At 35.9% G+C, this 17,600-nt stretch overlaps 1 protein-coding gene across 1 annotated transcript in view; it reads right to left on the bottom strand.

The window, feature by feature from the left end:
* The window catches only part of Gabrr3 (gamma-aminobutyric acid type A receptor subunit rho3), a 49,878-nt gene extending 32,757 nt beyond the window's left edge, over positions 1–17,121 (bottom strand). The window contains exons 1-2 of the mRNA XM_046455396.1: positions 16,997–17,121; positions 7,902–8,014 (exon numbers count right to left, since the gene is read on the bottom strand). Coding sequence (XP_046311352.1) covers positions 7,902–8,014; positions 16,997–17,121 — 238 coding nt within the window. The remainder of the gene's footprint in view (positions 1–7,901; positions 8,015–16,996) is intronic.
* Between the last annotated feature and the right edge of the window lie 479 nt (positions 17,122–17,600).

Genomic DNA, 17,600 nt, shown 5'->3' with positions numbered 1-17,600 from the left:
CCTGGAATAACATATTTCAAACACTGAAAGAAAATGGGTTCCAACCAAGAATTGTGTTTCCAGCGAAATTAAGCTTCAGGATGGAAGATGAAATTAAAACCTTCCACGATAAACAAAAGTTAAAAGAATTTGCAGCTAGAAAACCATCTCTTCAAAACATCCTTGGCAAAACATTACAGGAAGAGGAAATGGAAAATAACAATGAAAACCAACAATGGGAGGTAGGACACTAAAGGGGGGAAAAAATCAAAGAGGAAAACAAACCATGTTTAGTAACATAAATAAACAAATATGGCTGGAAGAACAACCCATATCTCAATAATAACCCTAAATGTTAATGGCTTAAACTCACCAATCAAGAGACACAGGCTAGTAGAATGGATCACAAAACAAGACCCAACAATCTGCTGCCTACAGGAGACGCATTTGATAGGAAAAGACATACATAGGCTGAAGGTGAAAGGTTGGGAAAAATCATATCACTCATATGGACTTCGGAAACAAGCAGGAGTATCCATACTCATATCAAATAAAATAGATTTGAAGCCAAAGTTAATCAAAAGGGATAAAGAGGGACACTACATACTGCTCAAGGGAACCATACACCAACAAGACATAACAATCATAAATATATATGCCCCAAACAATGGTGCAGCTATGTTCATCAAACAAACTCTTCTCAAGTTCAAGAGTCTAATAGACCACCATACAATAATCATGGGAGACTTCAACACACCTCTATCACCACTGGACAGATCTTCCAAACAAAAGTTGAATAAGGAAACTATAGAACTCAATAACACAATTAATAACCTAGACTTAATTGACATATATAGAATATACCACCCAACATCAAGCAGTTACACTTTTTTCTCAACAGCACATGGATCCTTCTCAAAAATAGATCATATATTATGTCACAGGGCAACTCTTAGACAATATAAAGGAGTAGAGATAATACCATGCATCCTATCTGATCATAATGGAATGGAACTGAAAATCAATGATAAAAGAAGGAAGGGAAAAGAATACATCACTTGGAGAATGAACAATAGGTTACTGAATGATCAATGGGTTATAGAAGACATCAAGGAAGAAATTAAAAAATTCTTAGAGATTAATGAAAACACAGACACAACATATCGGAATCTATGGGACACATTGAAAGCAGTTCTAAGAGGAAAATTCATTGCTTGGAGTTCAATCCTTAAAAAAAGAAAAAACCAACAAATAAATGATCTCATACTTCATCTCAAAATCCTAGAAAAAGAAGAGCAAAACAACAGCAAAAGAAGTAGAAGGCAAGAAATAATGAAAATCAGAGCTGAAATTAATGAAATCGAAACAAAAGAAACAATTGAAAAAATTGACAAAACTAAAAGTTGGTTCTTTGAAAAAATAAACAAAATCGACAGACCCTTAGCCATGCTAGCGAAGAGAAGAAGAGAGAGAACTCAAATTACTAACATACGGGATGAAAGAGGCAATATCACAACAGACACTTCAGAAATACAGAAGATAATCAAAAATTATTTTGAATCCTTATACTCCAATAAATTAGAAGATAGTGAAGGCATAGATAAATTTCTTAAGTCATATGATCTGCCCAGATTGAGTCAGGAGGATATAGACAACCTAAACAGACCAATATCAATTGAGGAAATAGAAGAAACCATCAAAAGACTACCAACTAAGAAAAGCCCAGGACCGGATGGGTATACAGCAGAGTTTTACAAAACCTTTAAAGAGGAACTAATACCAATACTTTTCAAGCTACTTCGGGAAATAGAAAAAGAGGGAGAACTTCCAAATTCATTCTACGAGGCCAACATCACCCTGATACCTAAACCAGACAAAGACACTTCAAAGAAAGAAAACTACAGACCAATATCTCTAATGAACCTAGATGCAAAAATCCTCAATAAAATTCTGGCCACTCGGATACAAAAACTTATCAAAAAAATTGTGCACCATGATCAAGTAGGATTCATCCCTGGGATGCAAGGCTGGTTCAATATACGGAAATCAATAAATGTTATTCACCACATCAATAGACTTAAAAATAAGAATCATATGATCATCTCGATAGATGCGGAAAAAGCATTTGACAAAGTACAGCATCCCTTTATGTTCAAAATTCTAGAAAAACTAGGGATAACAGGAACATACCTCAATATTGCAAAAGCAATCTATGCTAAGCCTCAGGCTAGCATCATTCTGAATGGAGAAAAATTGAAGGCATTCCCTCTAAAATCTGGAACAAGACAGGGATGCCCTCTCTCACCACTTCTGTTCAACATAGTTCTCGAAACACTGGCCAGAGCAATTAGACAGACGAAAGAAATTAAAGGCATCAAAATAGGAAAAGAAGAACTTAAATTATCACTATTTGCAGATGACATGATTCTATACCTAGCAGACCCAAAAGGGTCTACAAAGAAACTATTAGAGCTAATAAATGAATTCAGCAAAGTGGCAGGATATAAAATCAACACGCATAAATCAAAGGCATTCCTGTATATCAGCGACAAATCCTCTGAAATGGAAATGAGGACAACCACTCCATTCACAATATCTTCAAAAAAAATAAAATACTTGGGAATCAACCTAACAAAAGAGGTGAAAGACTTATACAATGAAAACTACAGAACCCTAAAGAGAGAAATAGAAGAAGATCTTAGAAGATGGAAAAATATACCCTGTTCATGGATAGGCAGAACTAACATCATCAAAATGGCGATATTACCAAAAGTTCTCTATAGGTTTAATGCAATGCCAATCAAAATCCCAATGGCATTTCTTGTATAAATAGAGAAAGCAATCATGAAATTCATATGGAAAAACAAAAGACCCAGAATAGCAAAAACAATGCTAAGCAGGAAGTGTGAATCAGGCGGTATAGCGATACCAGACTTCAAACTATACTACAGAGCAATAGTAACAAAAACAGCATGGTACTGGTACCAAAACAGGCGGGTGGACCAATGGTACAGAATAGAGGACACAGAAACCAATCCACAAAACTACAACTACCTTATATTTGATAAAGGGGCTAAAAGCATGCAATGGAGGAAGGATAGCATCTTCAACAAATGGTGCTGGGAAAACTGGAAATCCATATGCAACAAAATGAAACTGAATCCCTTTCTCTCGCCATGCACAAAAGTGAATTCAAAATGGATCAAGGAGCTTGATATCAAATCAGAGACACGCCGTCTGATAGAAGAAAAAGTTGGCTATGATCTACATACGGTGGGGTCGGGCTCCAAATTCCTCAATAGGACACCCATAGCACAAAAGTTAATAACTAGAATCAACAAATGGGACTTACTCAAACTAAAAAGTTTTTTCTCAGCAAAAGAAACAATAAGAGAGGTAAATAGGGAGCCTACATCCTGGGAACAAATCTTTACTCCTCACACTTCAGGTAGAGCCCTAATATCCAGAGTATACAAAGAACTCAAAAAATTAGACAATAAGAGAACAAACAACCCAATCAACAAATGGGCCAAGGACCTGAACAGACACTTCTCAGAGGAGGACATACAATCAATCAACAAGTACATGAAAAAATGCTCACCATCTCTAGCAGTCAGAGAAATGCAAATCAAAACCACCCTAAGATACCATCTCACTCCAGTTAGATTGGCAGCCATTATGAAGTCAAACAACAACAAGTGCTGGCGAGGATGTGGGGAAAAGGGTACACTTGTACATTGCTGGTGGGACTGCAAATTGGTGCAGCCAATTTGGAAAGTAGTATGGAGATTTCTTGGAAAGCTGGGAATGGAGCCACCATTTGACCCAGCTATCCCCCTTCTCGGTCTATTCCCTAAAGACCTAAAAAGAGCATGCTACAGGGACACTGCTACATCGATGTTCATAGCAGCACAATTCACAATAGCTAGACTGTGGAACCAACCTAGATGCCCTTCAATGGATGAATGGATAAAAAAATGTGGCATTTATAGAGAATGGAGTATTACTCTGCATTAAAAAATGACAAAATCATAGAATTTACAGGGAAATGGATGGCATTAGAGCAGATTATGCTAAGTGAAGCTAGCCAATCCCTAAAAAACAAATGCCAAATGTCTTCTTTGATATAAGGAGAGTAACTATGAACAGAGTAGGGTTGAAGAGCATGAGAAGAAGATTAACATTAAACAGGGATGAGAGGTGGGAGGGAAAGGGAGAGAGAAGGGAAAATGCATGGAAATGGAAGGAGACCCTCAGAGTTATACAAAAGTACATACAAGAGGAAGTGAGGGGAAGGGGAAAAATAATATAAGGGGGACAAACGAATGTCAGTAGAGGGAGCAGAGAGAGAAGAGGGGAGGGGAGGGGAGGGGAGGGGAGGGGAGGGGAGGGGGGATAGTAGAGGATAGGAAAGGCAGGAGAATACAACAGACACTAGTATGGCAATATGTAAATCAATGGATGTGTAACTGATGTGATTCTGCAATCTGTATATGGGGTAAAAATGGGAGCTCATAACCCGCTTGAATCAAATTGTGAAATATGCTATATCAAGAACTATGTAATGTTTTGAACAGCCAACAATAAAAAATTAAAAAAAAAATTCCCAAGATCCTTCCTTTTACAGGTATGCAGCTGAGTAAAGAGAGAAAGTGGCAGTAAAAGATATATTAAAATGAGGTTTGTAGCCAAATGAGCCTAAGCTAAACAAAACTTCTGTGATTCCCTTAATACCGCATATATCAGTTTACTAACCTGTAAAATAGGGAAAAAAATATATACCTTATATACCTATTGTTGTGAGACTCCATAAAGAAATGCATGTCAATTCCTTAGCATCTCCATCCAAATGGCTTAAACAACTTTTCACTCTTAGATCAGTGATAAATGTAACAGCATTAATAATGATAATTTTATAAGCAGTTTTATTAAGCCTATATGTAAAATATAATAAAAATTAAAAATATCAAGTTTTCTGATTCTGATGTTGCTTGCCTGGGATCACTAACTAGGTACACACACATTTATAAACCTTTTTATATACATAAAGCTATAAAATCAATCTGTTTCTTTTTATGCAGGCTGGAATAACGCAGGTTAAATACATCTCATTTGCATGGTTCATTTAAAATACATTATGTCACGTATTATCTCATGTTATTATAGCAACATTTTTAGCTCCACTTGGCATATGAGGGACCTTATACTAAGAGGCCACCTACAACCCTGCCTGAAACCAAAGCTGGTTAATGACAGGGATATTACCAAGTCCTTCTGACTCTCAGTCCTCTTATGTGACAAGCAGAGACCGTACAAGCAGCTTTTAATGTTTGCTTTTGTTTCAACTCAGTAGCCAATATCTAGAGACTGCATTGATTTCACTTTGAGGAAACAAAGAAATCGTCATCTATAAGACTAAAACAGAAACCCTTAGTTATGGGAGATGTACTGGGTAGGGAAAACATAAATAAAGAAAATGAGCTGCAATTTATAACCCAAGTTAAACAAAAAGCTCCCCTAAATTTATATCCTCCTGTTTCCACATAATGAGTCAATTAATCTTCTAATGCTTTATAAAAGTAAAAAAACACTGCAGCAGCAGCTGGCTTTAATGTTAAAGCTAATTAGGAAAACACATTAAGGCAAGGGAAGTGCTGAAGTTACATTTAGATCAAGAGGGAAGAAGTATGTTCATGTGTTCATGTTATGGACAAGTATAAAGAAAGAGAAGAGAAATTAAAGCTCATCTTTTATATCCTGCAGTCTGATTTCCCCATGGAAGGAAATCATGTGGGAACATGGAAATGGTCATTGATATAAGGAGCTGTTAAGATGAACAGAGGCAAGAGAAGGTTAAGAACTATATTTCACAGAGCTTCTAGACTGACGTTTCTGACCAAAATTATGGATTTTTTTATGCCTGAACTGACTGAATACATAAGCCATTTGAGCATCATTTAGCCCCAGTCTATGATTGTCAGAAAAATTTCTTAATTGTCAGATGATTTGCCACCTGTCCCTAAGTAGCAGATTTCAATTGCATTTTTAATAACCTTGCAAAGTAGCCTTAGGAAAAGAATATTTCAAAAATACATTATCACTTAAAAACATCTTAACAGATCAAACAAAGAGGAAATTTAGGGTTAATTTTATGTTGTTCTGTGGGCTGGGGATGATACAGGGGATGGAGAGTAAAGGCATATGTTTTGAGTTAAAAGTGGTGGTAGGCATTTAATAATCTCTAGCAGCAGGTCTCAAACTGTCAAGCATACGTGAATCACCAGGGGATCCTGTTACAATGCAAGTTTTGATTCAGGAGTCCTGAATTGGGGCCTGAGCTTCTGCACTTACGAGAACTCCCGGGTGATTCTACAGCTGGTCCTTGTACCAGTTTGAGAGACAGGTGTTTGTGGCTTGCTTATTTCAAGGTTCACATTCAAGGACAGTGATTCTGTCACTGACTCTGACTTTCAGCGGCCTAAAGTAATCCCTTCAGAAACTCTTTCCTCTAGAATAGAAAGTAATTTGACTGAGGAACTTAACCTGTTAGGAATTAGGGCAGCTTTTGGAATTGGCGTTTCCACCTTGTCGAGCTTCCAGCTGTGGCGCCTGAGACAGTTGCAACCATTCCCGTTCCACTGGCGCCCTCTAGTGGCTAATGAGACCAGTAGCCGGCAAGTTTAACTGGATTTCTGGCCTCTAAGAGGTGATGATAGAAGAAATATTTTACAAATATAGACCAAGGAAGAGAACACCTGAATGGTGGTTATCGGGCATAGTATACAAACTTTGGGAAAATTTGATGGGATGAGAAACAGTGCATTGAGAACAGTGGAAAATTCAAATATCTTTGGAATTTGGTAAAGATGATATATTTAAAAAACAGTGAAGGAGAGAAAGAGAGGGAGAGGGAGATGGATAAGGGAAGGAGGGAGGAAGGGAGGGGGAAGAGATAGAGATAGAGATAGAGATAGAGATGCTTAACATACTACCTATTTTTTCTTGGTTATCAATTTTAATCATTAAAAGTGACAAACAGCAACAATAGTTCAGCAAAAATTGGTTCACAGGGAGCCATGGCATTTGATATACTATAGTTCTTCCATGAAAGTCAGGCATTCTAGCTCATGAACAAGATTTCGTAATGAACATCATGTTATTGAATTTATACATTGTGCATAAAGAAGTAAGTTGGTGTGTAGGCAAGATGTATTTATTCACTGTTTACTAAACAAATTTTATTTACAATGGTGTGCACAGTAGAAAGCACATATGGGGATTGAGTTACCCCATTAGGTCCTGCTTATGACACATCTAGAGAACTGAAATTGAGCCAGGCATGGTGGCTTGTGACTGTAATCTCAGCCACTTGGGCGACTGAGACAGGGGCATTGCAAGTTCAAGGCCAGCCTCATCATCTCAGCAAGGCCTTAAGCAACTTAGTGAGAACCTGTCTCAAAATAAAAATAAAGAAATAAAGAAAAAGGGCTAGGTGTATAGCTCAGTGGTAAAGCTCCTGGTTTCAATCCCCAGTACCCTTCTCACCCCACCCCCCAAAACTGAAACCGAACAACAAATATACCATTTATGGTAACTTTGAAATATTTTTATAATCCTATCATTTTGAGAAAAGTAATAAATGTTTGATTAGTAATTCTCATTATTACTATCATTAATGTTATTAATGATAATAAATTACACAGTAAGTTCTAGACTATGATTTCCAACCCATTTTAATGACCTGTGTCGATTTCATTCAAGTGAAAATGGATACGTTTCTAATTGTTCTCCTTCAAAAGAAGTCATTGTAAGTTTTTTTTTTAACTGATGGCCTTATGTTTGGTCTTAATTGCTTCTATTTTTTAACTCCATTTTAGCAGTACAATGAGTTTTAACATGAGTTTTATAAAGATAATACTCACCTCCAAATCCAGGTCTTATTGCAAAATCATGGTCCTCTATGTGGAGGAGTTGCTTATATTTCAGGGGCCTCACTTTGGTACTGTCATCCTTCCTCATTCTAGCTTCTTGTTTGCTGTCCCACCCCAAGAAAAAAAAAAAGAATACTTTTGAGATATAGGCGCTTTTGAATTTGGTGGGGGTACTAGAGCTTGAACTCAGGGGTGCTTTACTGCTGAGCTACATCCCCTAGTCCTTTTTATGTTTTTTTCTCTTGAGACAGGGTCTTGCTAAGTTGCAGAGGCTCTCACTAAGTTTCTGAGGCTGGCCTGGAACTTGAGATGCTCTTGCCTCTACCTCCCAAGTCACTGGGATCATAATGGTGTACCACAGTGTCTGGGTAACTTCTGGATATTTTTGTTTATGTTATCCATCTGTGCTCAACATAGTCTGTTCTGAAATAATCACATAAAATCTCATTTCCTCAGTTCATATTATGCAAATGCCAATATTTACTCTTTATTATGTAAGGATGGAGCAGGTATGATAAACCAAATTTTGGAGCACTCGAAATGATATAGTGAGTATAGATTTAATGTCCAAATAGGCAACATTTCTCACAATATGGTTGATAGTCTTGGGATATCTCAGTTACTTGGGTGAAGGTGGTCAAAATTCACATTCACATATTCATGGACCCCCATCCCAGAACAACTAAATCAGCTTTCATGGAAACAACCAAGTCACTACATAATTTTTGGGATTACCGAAGTTGAACAGTCTCTGTATTAAAACAGTGAAAAAAATAAAAGCATTGCAAAATTGTAAACTGATGAGAAAAATGTTTTACAAAGACAAAATAAAAAGAAAATTTGGGAGCAGGCTGAAATCCTGGCAGAATGACTTGCAGAGGTTCTAGGACACAGGGATGGCAATGCCTGGACCCACGCCAGCCAAACTGTGAAGGATGTAAAGTGTATTTTTAACCATAGTTCTCTAGGGCAAAGGCAAGGTGACGATGGCCTCTCTGTAAGTGTCCTGATGTGGGAACAAAGTCCTGTCTCCCTGGGTCTGTGAACTTGGGCACATTGCTGGATTCTCAGACTCACTTTTTCCCTGAGATACCTGCTTCCCAGTGACACTGTGAGTGTGGAGGCAGTGTCTCGGAGAGCCCAGCTCCTCTGTGAGCTGCAGTCTTCTTGTGCAGGAGACCCTCCTCAGATTCCCCTTCTAGAAAAATATCCTGGTGGTCTGCAGCCACAGTAAGGCAAGACTCTCATGGGACTTCTGGGTGAATCTAGTTACTCTGAATTCCCAATATCCATCTGGATAAACAAATATCTTCTTTAAGCAATCGAGGTCAATTGTAACTCTAGACTGCTGGAGGCAATTTATTTATTTATTTATTTTTGGGGGTACTGGGGATTTAAAAAATTTTTTTTCGTGCCTGTAATTGAAACCACGGTGTTCAACCACTGAGCTATACCCCCAGCCCTTTTTATTTTTATTTACAGACAAGGTCTTGCTAAGTTGTTGAGGCTGGCCTCAAACTTAGAATCCTCCTGCCTCAGCTTCCTGAGAGGCTGGAATTCCAGGCCTGGGCCACTATGCCCAGCTGGAGACAATTTTCTAACTCAGTAAAATTACTTTGATGGGGGAGAATTTCAGTTTGTGAGCAGTTGAAGAGATGTGTCTGGGCATGTGGTCTCCTGAGATCATCCAGTGTGGTCTTTCAACGGGGCAATTTCTGGAAATCTCTGAGGTCTACAGACATACTTTTTCTAATGATAGGAATAAAGAAACTGGGAGGAAAAAAATCTGATGTTGGTAGAAGGCATTAAGTTTGACTCTAAATATGTTAAGACATTTTATCTTATGAATAATGGAACACATAGAACTATTTCTTTCAAGAAGCTAAACTAGAAAAAATCTTCTAGGGAGCTAAAATGAACTATTTATTAAAAAAGTAATAGCAGCTGGTTTTATTAAATGCCTACTATGTTTAAGGCGTCATGGCAGATGTTTTGTAAATATTATCTTCTTTGGCATGCATCCAAAACATCTGGTTTCCTGGGCCTGATGCCCAGAGTTTCTGATTCAATAGCTTTTGAATATGAGAATTTGCATTATAACAATTTCTCAGGAGAGCCACTGCCCTAGAAAATAGTAGACATTTAATAAAAGCTAGTTATTTGCTATTATTTTAAGAAAAATGGAAATCTAACTTTGTAAACTTAAGAAAATTACTCCTTTGCTAATAATATTTTAATAATACTATTAAATGACATGTCACTGATGTATCCTTTATAAAACTTATCTCTCCATGAGATTGAAAAGGATAAATTTTAATTAAGAATTTCAAGAACACTGAACACAGAGACTGTTGTGAAATGCTCTCTTGGCAATACTTGAAAACACATGCATCTATTTTTGACCTAAGGGCTCTTCTGTTACAGGATGGGACGTTCCATATTTATCTATTTTTACCATTTTTAAAATCTCATCTATTTCCCAAAAAGGAATTTGGTGCTTGTATACTTACCCTCTAAAGGAATTTTGGAGATTACCTGCTTCTTCACATATACATAAATAGACCTCTTCAGTTTTTCCATCATAAGTTTTAAAATTACTTAAATATTTATGACTAAGAGAAAACTTATATTCATCATTTAAATGTAGCCAATGAATTTGAACTATTTAAAAATATATAAGCAAACTCTTCTTTAAAATATTAGAAATTTTATAGTGTTTCTATGTTTAGTGATTACTCTTTCTTTTCTTCAAACTTGACTTTCCATCTTATTTCCCCCATAGAAATTTATGTATGTATGTATGTATGTATGTATGTACCAGAGATTGAACCCAGGGGGCTTTATGAAACCCAGGGCACTTTATCACTGAGTAACACCCTCAGCCCCTATTCCCCCTTTTTGAGACAGGGTCTCACTAAGTTGCTTAGAGCCTCCCTAAATTGACGAGGATGGCTTTAAACTTGAGATCCTTCTGCCTCTGCCTTCTATCTTCGGGGATTATAGGTATGTGTCATTGTACCCAGCTTCTCCATAGAATTTTAACCACACCATAATGTGTCTTCTCAAGAAAACTGTGTGTAGATTGAAATTAACTTTTTGTTTTGTTTTGTTTTCTATAACCATTACAAATGAAGTAAAGCATGGCTGAAGTAAATATCAATTCTTATTAAAATTAAGAATGAAATTTTAGTGGAAGTACATTTGTTTATGAAATGATGGTATATTTTTCCTAATTATTTTATGTATAAGTAAATGGATGTTACTTATTGCTAGAATGAAACTGAGTTTATCAAAAATTTTGTTTCTATTTTTTATTTTTAATAGATGAAATGTTGAAAACATTTGTTCAGATATATGTAATTATGTGGAATTTAATATTTTAAATGTTGTCTTAGCAACGTAACAATTATTTAAATTTCTTCTGACATGTTTTTCAAAGTCACATTGTATTATATATCAACAGTCATTTTTAATGGGGTTTAACTAACAAATTAATTAGGTTCTTTCTCTCTAGTTTTGTTGAAAGCAAAAAAATAGTAAATCATCTAGTTTGGAAAGGATGCATCATACAGTCATCCCTTTACTTTTTGGGTGGGGGGAATGTCTCTTTGTACCCAGGAAGTTATTACACACTGGGGCAATGCACAGAGTAGGATCTAGGAAGAGAGAAAGATATACTTTAACTTTTTCAAGTTGGACAGAGTAATCACTAAAGACAGCTGAGTTTTCAGGTGGAGTTTTAGCAAAAAGGTCAAAAGAAAGTTAAACTGTTTAAAAGACTTTGCATGTCCCCATAGAGATAAACCTCAGGAATATAGATGCTTGTTTGTTTAAAGGCCTCTGGCTTATCAAAATACATTAAAAAGTTAATGAAATAAAGACAGAAACAAAAGAGAAAAGAAGCAAATACGTTTACTGAACAGCAAATATTTATTGCTGTTACTTATATGTGAAGAACATCAGGTTCAGCCCAGAACTTTCTAGTCTTATTCCAGGTATGCAATATTTTAAACCATTCTGTGTACCTTCTGGTCTCTTCCCCATTCTAGAAGAAATGACTTCAGTTTTCATAGTTACTGAGAGAAAGCTATTGAATAACTTCTGTCTGAGGAAAGGCTCTTCCAGAAGTCCTGATGGGATCAAACAAAGAAATCTCAATTGATGGAAGACGGGTACATCAGCATTCTTAAACTTTGCCTTAGCCCACAAAGTGCTGTGAACATTGTTAGAGAGACAGAGGTGTACATCTTGGTAATAGTTGAGGTTTTCCTCTGACTTAGGACTTAGTCTTAAGTCTCAGGGGAACTAAGAAGGTCTTTGAAGAAGACATACTAGGGAAAGATTTTTAAAGTACTGGAATTGGTTGACAGAAAACAAAAACACCTAACTCATTCTGTTGATTTAGACTCTCATTAAGGAAAGGAAAAAAATCTCATATTAATTGAGTCACACTTTGTTGGATGCTTTACAGAACTGTTTTCCCAAGAGTTTGGAGACCTGTATATTTGATTAGTCCACTAGAATCAGAACTTAAAAACAACTAGGCCTCACGTGAATAGACTATTTACCCAAGGGAGGTTGTAATTAACAAGTATATTTAAAAGTTTAATTGAAAGAGTTAACAGTGGGATACCAATTAAAACTACAACTACTATTTTATACCTATTAAATGCATAGAAGACAAAAAATAATGTTAGTATAGTTCCCTATACTGATAAGGATATGATGAAATGGGAGTATTTAAACCTTACAAGTAGGAGAATAATTATTGGAAAACTATTTTAGAATTTAATCTCAGGAGCCATAAAGATATTTTATATGTTTTGACTCAGTAATTCAATCCATAAAAATTATAATTTTTATTAGTAGAGGAAATAAATACATGAGTGCAAATATTTATTGCTGTTACTTATAGCAGTGCAAAGCTGAAAATAAATGCTCAATATTGAAGGAGTTAATTCTCATTCTTTAATTCCAATAAGTAATATGAAGTGATGAAAAATATTAGAGTATCTATGAAGCAATGAGGAAAATGCTTAATTTAAGAAAATATAAAATACTTTCTATGCTGTAACTTTAACCAGGTATATGAATTAGGATTGAAAGTCAATTTAGAAAAGAGAAGCATAATGGAGATTATTTTGGTACTTTTCCATGCAAAAACCCATTATTGTTATAGTGCTATTTGTGAAGTGATTTATAAATGATCTAGACCAAGCTGGACCTTGTCTCTAGGATTGCTTACCTTATCACTCTTCTTGTCATTCTAGAAGCATGTCCTATTGTTAACATGGTTATTTTTTCTCACTTTGATATGAACCAGTGCACACTGAAGTGCAGTTTATTGTTCCAAGCATATAGGCAAACTTTAAAATAATTTTATAGACATTAGTTTTCTTTAGAAAAATACAAAATATAACAAAAAAGTTTATTACAGTGATAGATGCAAATCCAAGGAATAAAGTAAAAGTAGTGGGAAAATCAGTTGGTTCAATGTTTGATTAAGAAAATCTTCATAATTATGGATCCAATGTTTATTTCCAGGTCCCTGATGCTCGTGAGGTGCCTTAGAGAGGACATGACACATTAAATAGAGTGACTCTTGTGGCCTTATGTAAGGGCTCTGAACACCTGAACTCTGGGAATGCTTACTTGACTTTAGTCAATAGCCCATCTTATATAAAGGAAAAACCTATGCAGATGAACGTTTCTGTGAAAGGGCCAACCAGGGAAAATGTTCCAGTTGAAACACAGCAGTTCCTATATCTCCCTTGGGTCTCTGTCAGCTCACAAGTTCAGTGGTGATGCCTCAGCTTCCTTATTTGCAAAATGAGAAAATTGGACCAGATTAAGAGCTAGTCTGCAGACATATTTTGGATATCTCCTATGATATATTAAATTGGAAAATCTCATATGAAAACCTAGACTCCTGTTTCCTTTGAAAAAATCAGAATATCTGGTAACACTGTGCTCAAATTCTCTTATAAAAAGAGAAGCCTGAACCTGATGAGACACACCTCAGAAGAGCATATATCCTGCAATTAGAGTTTCTGCTTCTCTCTTCAGTCTTACTTGCTTGCAGTTGCACTTGAATTTGCAATCTCTAGGTCCTTACTGACTTTTACAGTGAGTTTAGGGAGATGTTGATAGTTGTTTAACAAATGGCTCTCCAGGTTTAAAAAAGCCTTAATTTTTAGTGTTTATTTATGTCAAGTGAATTTTGTTTTATTTTCATGAAGTAGAATACTTCCACAAGTTACTGAACTTTAAGACAGAGATTGTCCCTATTATAGTACATAGATAACAATATGGCATGGAATACTATGGACTAGCATATTATAGACTAATACAGTATGGCATAAGATGATATGGTATGGCATATTGAAGTAATTCTACCATAGAGATATACTAAGCCTAAATAATCTCAAGACCTTAGATGATAGCAAAATTTAGTAAAGTAATTAGGAAGTGGTGAGTTAAATATTTATTGCCTTTGAATTATAAATAACTTATTTAATTATAAATTTATACAACTTAATTTTTAATAATTTTTTTAACAGCATACAAATTTTATGAAAATTTATCAAGCTTGGTGGCACAGATTCTAGTGCTCTGCTGATTATTCTTAAGGCCAGGGTCAGTGTGTCATTCCCATGGTATCCTCAACCCCCAACGCAGCACTTCATGTGAATGTCACTCAATAAGATTGTTGAAAGAAAGACTACGTATTCAGTGAGTCTATATATCTCCTCCTTTCTGCATTACTAGGGAGCCAGATTTTCTCCTCAGGCAAAAGAGGGACATTTTCATTTGCCAAAACTTTCTTTGTTCACGTTCTTCCCTGCTTTGTTTTTAAGAAATAAAAGACATTTTTGAAGCAAAGATTTTAAAAGAAATCTTTAAATTAAGAAAAGTGAATGTTCATATAACAAATAAGGTTACATTCTGAATGAAAATAGTTAATAACAAAGCACTTAAGGGCTAGATTGCATGAAAGAGTAGGTTCAAGATGATGTGTATAAATTCAAAGTGAGGGATAAAAATGCACTACATAATTTTCAAAGGAAGACCATGACTTCTTTTCATGTTCACTCTGTTAGTTCTTTTGCATTATGAAGGGGTAGATTATTAATTCATTCATTTCTTATTTGTTGGTAATCAGGTTGGATGTTGGGGAAAAACCCTCACATAATAAATCTTGGGCTTTTTTCTCTAGAAACTACCCTGTATAGTAATTCATGTATTTTTTGTCAAATGCTTTAGAATCTGCACAAGAGATCCTGAGTGACAGCTCAGAAATTGGCTGGCTGTATTATTCACTCAGGGAAAGTGCCTGGTTTCATTCTAAGTGGCTACTTCTGGTTTACTAAGTCCCCAGTGCCCTACAGGATTTTTCTTTGAAGAACAAAAGAAGCAGATATAAATTTTAATGAATTGTATTCTAGTTTGTGGCTCACAGGGGCATTTCATTCAGGATATAAAGAAGCGAAAACAAACATGTTAGACCTCTTGTAGCAGAAACCTGGTGGCGGGGGGTTTCATCTGGAGGAAATCTGGCTTGCATAGGTCTGTAAAATTTTCTCTTCCTTTTAATGGGATCTAAAACAAGGCACTTAACAGAAGAGAAAAATTTCCACCATGCCACAGAGAATTTATGTTCCCTTACTGTCCTTAAAAGACACCTAAAAAGGACAGTGGGCAGATTTTTCTGCAGAGACACTGTCTTCAATACCTCCTTAGTTTCTGCCATTGACAGTGGGCCACGACAGTGGATTAGCTTCTATAACAATCTTTCTTCTCGTCTAAACATTTACTCTGCAGATTGGACAAATCCCCCACAATTTAAATGGCGCATGATATTTAAGCAGTCTTCATTTATTTTAAAATTAGATAAAATATACTACATGAGTTGTATAAGTAATCTGGAAAAAAACCCGCATAGTTTGGTGGTAGAATACTATATTTCCCAAATATTTTCTTTCCTAATTGCCCCGGAGAAGGCTCTGAAGTGGTTAAACTGTACAAGACCTTACCTCATTTCAAATCGGGAGTCTGGGAGAATGGAAGGAAAATGTGGGAGGAAGGCCTTGATTTTTAAGAGCAGAGCAGGAAGTCAGGACTCTAGTCAATCTTCCCTTTCAATGTTGGTCCATTAAAATTTCAGAAGACAAGTACTACAATCCTGTATTCTCTTTCTTAATCTTCTGGTGAATATTTTTATAAATATTCAAGGTGTGAGGGCAATCTGACCGAAACCTTTGTCACTTCATTGACTGCCAGAATTGACTGGAGGATATTACTCCTCTTCTTCCCTCACTTTCTCCTTGTGGGTCTTTTTTTTTTTTTTTTTCAAAATTTTGTATAAAGACCTTTTCAAAGACGTTCCTTGGTTTTAAAGCATGTATGGGTAATAGAGTGACCGATATTTTCAGGTGCCAGTCTGAAGGGATTCTTGGAACTGTAGTGCTAAAATCTGCAAAGTCCCAGCAAGTAGTGAGTGATGGGTTGGTCACCGGAACAGATAAGTACCTTCCTCACCACATATCCAGAAAACTCTTAGTTATTTATGGCAAAATAACAATGGTGATGTGTTGATATTTTGGAGGGTATTTTAAATGTGTGGAAACTATTCTCCAAAGACAACCCATGGCCTTAATGCCTTTTGATACTATCTCAATATATGATTCTATATGATAGTACTTGACATTAAAAGAAGTTGCCACTTAGACTATTTTCTACTAAAAAAAAATCTGAAGAAACATTAAATGTCATTATTAATAATAAATGTATTACTCATGGAAGAAATACGGTTTCTGAAAGAGGATCCCTACATGAACCATTTAATGATATTCTCCAAAAATTGGTTATAAATAAGCATACAAACTCCAGCAGAGATGCAGGATTTTTCTCTTTCTGATGTCCACCAGGGGGGGATTTATTTTGATGAGTGAATGCTATTTCAGAGATAGACACTGCCACAAAGATGTATTTCCATTAAAGATATGTTTCTGGATTTCCAATAGGTCTGAAGCAGCTGATAAGAAAAACCAGAAAATATTTGCATGGACTAAACTATGGAGTCTTACCGGGTGTGTTTCACTGAAGTGGAGCACCGGTGGGAGGTCTTCTTGGTGTGAGAAGCAGCAAAAGCATTTGATATCAATGTGATCCAGGCGTAGGTGAAGAAGACCAACTGGGAAGCGAGGACCATCTCTTCCAGAAGAAAGGAATGCAGGTGGATGCAGCTAGTATTGTTATTGAGATTTCTTCTTCATGTGTCTTTAAAAAAATAAATAGCATGCCAAGTTAAAAAAAAAAAAAAGAGAGACACTGCCTTCAATACTGTCCTAGTTTCAGTAGATTAGGTAGAGTCACATCATTTACAGGCTCATGTCTGTCTAGATTATCTGAAATTTAAAGAAAACAAGGCAGAGTTTTCATTTTCGGTTTACAACCTTTAGTCCCTCTTTGCAGTGAGGGTTCTTAGTGAGATGCTTTATCCCTTCCCTATTCAATAAACTCTGGGCTGCAGTCCTGGGCAGACAAAGAAGTGAGGTTAGGCATTAATCCTCTTAATCCAAAGCAATATCATTTGAATATATTTAATGACTCGGTAAAGTAATATGCTTAATATGAGAAAAATATGATCATTAATCTTAATTACACATTTCAAGACTGTTTTTTTAACCC

The sequence above is a fragment of the Marmota monax genome, unplaced genomic scaffold, assembly GCF_021218885.2.
Source record: "Marmota monax isolate L192 unplaced genomic scaffold, Marmota_monax_Labrador192_F-V1.1 WCK01_AAM20220418_F8-fsc00053, whole genome shotgun sequence".
In the NCBI taxonomy this organism is placed as follows: Eukaryota; Metazoa; Chordata; class Mammalia; order Rodentia; family Sciuridae; genus Marmota; species Marmota monax.
This window is presented reverse-complemented; position numbering and strand designations above follow the sequence as displayed.